This window comes from Carassius auratus, chromosome 7, assembly GCF_003368295.1.
Source record: "Carassius auratus strain Wakin chromosome 7, ASM336829v1, whole genome shotgun sequence".
Lineage (NCBI taxonomy): Eukaryota > Metazoa > Chordata > Actinopteri > Cypriniformes > Cyprinidae > Carassius > Carassius auratus.
The window spans coordinates 30996104-31002403 of record NC_039249.1 but is presented as its reverse complement, the minus strand read 5'-3'; the positions used below and the strand labels follow the sequence as shown (position 1 = coordinate 31002403).

At 35.8% G+C, this 6300-nt stretch overlaps 1 protein-coding gene across 1 annotated transcript; it reads left to right on the top strand.

Annotated features, from left to right (window-relative positions):
* Positions 1-1781: 1781 nt before the first annotated feature.
* rassf10b (Ras association domain family member 10b) lies at positions 1782-4667 on the top strand. Its single transcript, XM_026268424.1, has one exon. It carries the CDS (start codon positions 2014-2016, stop codon positions 3358-3360), a length of 1347 nt encoding a protein of 448 aa, XP_026124209.1. The 5' UTR covers positions 1782-2013; the 3' UTR covers positions 3361-4667.
* Positions 4668-6300: the final 1633 nt, after the last annotated feature.

Sequence of the window (6300 nt, the reverse complement as noted above, 5' to 3'; positions counted from 1 at the left end):
TCAAGCAGTGGACTCTGTTCAGAGGGCAGGGTTGGGAGAGGCTACTTTCCTATAGTCTTGGAAACACCAGGTTAAATATGCGCTCAGGTTAAAGGTGAATAGTGCTTTTGAAAACATGCTTTAAATCATATCCTCTCATGTGAGATGATTCTAGTCATATCAGTTGCCTGATAAAAGATGATTTATTGTACATGGAGGGGTGCCCCATGGGGGCTGACATACTGATATCATATGAGCAACAAATACTACTGATTTAGTCTCTGTAAGCATCCGGTTTTCCACTTTTGCTGACAAAATAACTGAATGGTGTCTGACTGTACAAAGCACATCGCTACAATATCATAGTTAGCCTGAGAAGTTTTTCTTTTGTGAAATGTTACATCCACGGGGTTTATTTCAAGACAATAGTGGTAATTGCAACATAAATATAAAAATCTAGAATTATATCCGGATAATAAAGTATTTTTATTTATCTAATTACTTCTATTTTATTCATTAATTTGTTTTCCTTTCCTTTCTACATACATACATACATATACATATACATATACATATACATATATATATATATATATATATATATATATATATATATATATATATATATATATATATATAGGTGCGATCTATATCTATAGTCTATATTTTTGGACAATAATGTTGATCCAGAAACATGTCTTACTTGGCAAAATACATACATACATATATATATACATATATGTGTGTGTGTGTGTGCTCAACCAGAGGAAGAGGATTTGTCATTATTGATTTAACTGTATATTTACTTTTTTTTTTTTTTTTTTTTTTTTTTTACTTTTTTTAAGCATTATAAATAAACAAACAAACAAAATATGTCATAAGAAAGTTTGTGTAAAAGCTTATTGCATTTGTTTATTTGAAAAAGATAATAAATAAAGAAATAAATACAATACAATATATGTGTGTGTACTGTGTAGGCTATAGATATATATTAAACATATATATATAACATATATAACATACACATATATAAACATACACATGCATATATTTATTTAAGAAAAATGTGTTATATTTTAAATTTATTTATATATAAAAAAATATATATGATTAGCCTATAAATATAAAAAATTTAATTGATGTATTATATTTTCTAAATATATACTGTATGTGTGTGTCTTTACATATACATAATAAATATACAAGGCTCACACACATATATTGTGTAAACAAAAACTTTTATTTCGGATGCGATTAATCGCGCTTAATCGTTTGACAGCACTAAATTAAACCCTTAAAGGCCATCCATCCAGGAAAAACAAGAAGGAGGACCTGGTAAGGTTTTGGTTGCCTACACACACACAAAAAGATAATAACATTTAATAACATTTATGTATGTAATAAATTAATATGATTTTCTGAATCATAAATTCAGTGACTTTAATTATCATTATCATCGTAATTTTTTATTTTTTTTATTTTATATTATTATATATATTTTTTGTGTGTGTGTGTAGGCAACCAAAACCTTACCAGGTCCTCCTTCTTGTTTTTCCTGGATGGATGATGATGACTATCATTATTAAATATTTTAAATATAAATTCTTTCTTTCTTTCTTTCTTTAGCAGACAAACAAAACAACATTAAAAATGTTTTTCTGTTTAAACTTAACACTTTAAATAGATTTTATTTGAAAATTAAATGCAATAATTATTTCTAAATAGAAGTGCACACAACAGGTATCACATAAGCGCTGTGAGTCACGTGACGAGTGTAGCGTTCTCACAGCAGCAGCGCTGTCCCGTCAGCGCTCATTCACACACTCACACACACCGAGGCACACACACCAAACCTGCCAACACTGGACAATGACGAACTCTTCAATTCCCAAACGGGCCGATTCTGATTTTTCTTTATTACTGAGGATTAACCCATAACATTTTGACCTTTTTTTTAAATCATATTTGTCAAGTCACCTGAATAATTCCCTGCAACAAGAAACTTTTATAGACTTCCTGGGATCAGTCTGAAAGATGGAGGCAGAGGAGAATAAAATTTCAGTGTGGGTTTGTCGCGAAGAGAAGCTCGTGTCGGGTTTGTCCAAGCGCACGAGCTGCGCGGATGTGATCCGGGTCTTACTGGACGAGCAGAACCTGGAGAAGCGCGTGTCCCTCTCGGGCTCTCCTCAGTCCTACTGCATCGTGGAGAAATGGAGAGGATTTGAACGGATTTTACCGAACAAAACCAAAATACTGCGACTGTGGAGCGCGTGGGGAGAGGAACAAGAAAACGTCCAGTTCGTGTTGGTGAAAAACGAGGCGTCTTTACCCAGCAACGGGCCTCGGAGCGCAGAGGCGCGCGTCGTTCTCAGCAAGGAGAGCCCGTGCGTCTACAAGGGGACCGCCAGAGTGACCATGGCTCTGTCACAGGACAAACAGAGACGGATAGTCAGGAAAGCGTTCAGAAAGTTGGATAAAATCAACAAGAAGCGGGCGCAGGCTGCGTCTAAAGACTCCTCATCCACGGAGAAGATGGAGACCCTTGTGCACCTGGTCGTTTCTCAAGATCACACCATCCGCCAGCAGATTGAGAGGATAAAAGAGCTGGACAGGGACATTGAAAGGTATGAGGCCAAAGTGCATTTTGATAGAATGAAGATGCATGGGATCAACTACGTCCAGGATACGTATTTAGTGGACACCAACCCAGATAAAGTTAGCGAGGGGGAAAAAACGAGCCCAGAGGCAGCTCTCGCCCAGTTTGAGGAATATGCTCAGAGACGCGAGGAGGTCATCAAACTGGAGGAAGAGCTGGCGAACCACGAGGCCCTCATGGAGAGCATTACGACTGAGATTCAAGAGGAACTCAACCAGAGGTGGATGAAAAGAAGACACGAGGAACTCGCGAATAAAGAGTCTGAAACCACTTCTGGAGAGACGTCTATAAGAGTCACAACTCGAGAAAAAGACGATGGACCTTCAGCGGGGGATGTGTCTTCTGACAACGACTTGCTTCTGGAAGAAGAGAGGATCAGAACCCAGCTTGACGCCAGTTTGTACATCGGTCTGCGGCTAAACACCGATTTGGAGGCCATAAGGAATGATTTGGACTTGACCCAGGAGATATGGGGGGCGAAAGAGAAAGAACTGAAGGATTTAATGGAGAAAGTCAACTCTTTGGATTTTGAGGAGGAGCTGAAAGAGGAAAACACAATAGAAACAGACAGATTGATGCCGCTCCAGGGGGACAGTGTGTGGGTGGAGCAGGCAAGAGGGCTTTCAAAAGCATGTGACGTGAATGATGACGACTCAGATACAGGACTCAGCTCAATGCACAGTCAAGACTCAGATATCACACCCATCTGCGAATCTTTGGTGTAAAAAAAACACCAAACAGCAACAACAACCTACTTTCATATTATCCCTTGCTGGATAGTTCAAATGAACAATGCATGTCTTAATTTAACACATTTAACATTTGCATACAGTAAACAAACGTAAAGCGGAGGCAAACATGAGTGCTTGCAAAGTAAAAAAAAAAAAAGACCTTTACTGCAAATCAAAATGAAATGACATGATCAAAACACATTAAGAACATAACTATGCACGTACCAACCGTTCTGAGTCTTAGTTTTTTTTTTTTTTCATGTAGATGTCTATAAGAATATATGGTAGCTTTTTTCTGCCACTGAATAAAAAAAAATAAAAATGTATGGAAGCTGAAAAAAAAAACTAAGTTATAAGAATTCTCAGAAGAGTCAAATGCCAACATTTCTCAAATTCAAAATCATATATTAAAAAAAATCTGAATTTCTTGATGTAAACTTTATTCTGAAAAAAAAAAAATTCTGAAGACAAAGTCAGAATTGCAGAGATTGTGAGAAAAAGTAAAAATTGTGAGATAAAAACTCACTGTCATCCTTTTAATATTTTGTTCTGTTGCAGAAATAAGCTTCCAATAATCAGTGTTAACTTCATACATGTATTTGTGATCACAGCAATGTTCTTTTGAGAAAAATATTCAGGATCTAAATCTAGGGGGTTGGCATCATTTCCAACATTATGAAGTGCTTTGCAAATCGGTTTTACATTACAGTATGGTTTATGCATTACGATGAGCTATTTAAAGCTGGTGTGTGATTTCTGTGCATCACCAAACAGAATTCTTTTAAATAATCGAAAGGTTTTCACACTGATTTCAGTGTTGCAAATATTTAATGATATTTTAATAGATGTTTTGGCAGTGCAAAAGCATGAAATAAACATAAAATAAAATTTCCCTGTCTGCACTGTTCTGATATTTTCATGGAGCTACAGAGTGCTTTGTCACATGCTGTTTACGACTCTGCTGATGGCAGAATTGATATTAAATTATGCACTTCTGGATAAATGGTGGCAAGCCAAACAATAGTCTTTTTGATATGATTAGGAATATTAATTTCTGTATTATATACTTCCTTAAAAGAGAAAGTGTTTTAACATAAAAGAAACACACTTCAGCTTTAAGTTGCATTATGGCATTGCTTGAGCTCAAGAAAGGTGCAGTATAATTATGTATGTGGAAAAACTATTATTATAATTTTTCTTTAAATAGAGAATCCATGTATTTAGAAATGTACAAATGTAAAATTTGTGTAACATGAGAATCTGTCATAGCACAGTGTTGTCTTATAAACTGAAATACTAAAGAATGCTTCATTTATTGATTTTGAAACACATCAACTCACAAAACACTGAGCAATTCATGAACAATACTATAATACAATATATAGTATAATGCTGTTTTAATGCAGTTTTAATGGAGTTTTTATTATATGCTGATTTAAATAACACTTATAATTGTTTTTACTCTAATGTTGAGAGAAATGGGCTTAATTGTCATAATAATAACGGTCCTACTTTTTGTTATTATTATTGATTTGTGAGTGTTAACAACATATATGCATACAACACAAATGGCAACATTCCACTATAAATCACAACTTTCCCAGCAGTTGTAGAAAGAAAATACTGCTCATTAGTTGTTTGTGTTTAGTGAGAAATGTCAGATCTGTGTTTATGAGCTTAGGGTGGATTTTAATAGGAGGATTAGTTGTTATAAAACAATTACATCTGCACCTGACACATCATGTAAATCTAACTCTTTTTTTTAGAAACACATCTGTGTTGCAGAAAAACAGATGTTTCGCTGCTTGTATAATTACAAAACTTGAAATATTGTTCAGACTAAAATGTAAAGAAAAGAAACGTGCGTTGTTAAATAATTGTGAGTGTTGTGTGAACTGGGGAGGCGAGTTGCTTGTGGCATAAATCATTACGCAATCCTCCGTCCCAGAGGAGAAGCAGGCAGCGCACAGTCGGGGAGGTGAGCTACATATTTTACACAGGTTTTCAAAGAGCGCCAGACATTGTGAAAGCAGGACATTTACATAACACACCCAGATAACCTCCTCTCACGTGCTCACATCTCAGGCATCCCAGGACACGAAAGACCCCAGAAACAGGCAGGACCCACAGGGTTCAGTTTTAGGCAGGGTCAGAGTCAGATAAACTACTTTAAAGTGCATTTTAAATCAATAATGTCAATAACAACAGAAATTATATATAAAGATGGAAAAAAAAATCATTTTGTATAAATGCATTTACTGTAAATTCAAATTATAATACATTTTCCTTGAATTGTAAATAACATGCATTTAAGTGTCTTATTTTGCACTTATGCATAATCTTTTAAAGTATATTACTTCCAAACCTCCTCTTTTTAAAAGCATGCTATGGTGTACTTCCTTTTTTTTTTTTCACAAGGGTTTCCAAAAAGGGTTTCACAAAAATACGTATTAATGTTGAATTAGATGTATCCATCCATCTCAACCAATCAAGCAAGTGCAGTTAAAGATAAAACCATCAAGCCCTCATGTCGCAGAGGAACTGGCACACAGGCCTCATCTGGCTAGGTACCTTTGTATTTGTTGAGGACAATTGCGAAACATATTGTTGATCTGTCCCATGGTGCGTGAGGGTAGAGACGTGTGATGAGTTGTGTACAAACACCTGTGCGCCAGCATGCACTTGAGCACACACCGTTCAACCAGTTGTGTGTTCCCACAGCTTCAAGTGCCTGTGGTTTTCTCCCTGAAACATAAGCCTGAGGGCACATGCATTCACTCTGTGATGTTGGAGGCCTTTGTGCTTCACCTTTATGCAATACGATTAGATTGTAGTAAATTTGCTTGGTGACATAACCGAAGTGTTCACCTCAGCTGTTTTTCAAAGGTAATTGTCTGTGCTGCGGAAGTATGGCTATTATGTAAATATGAATAT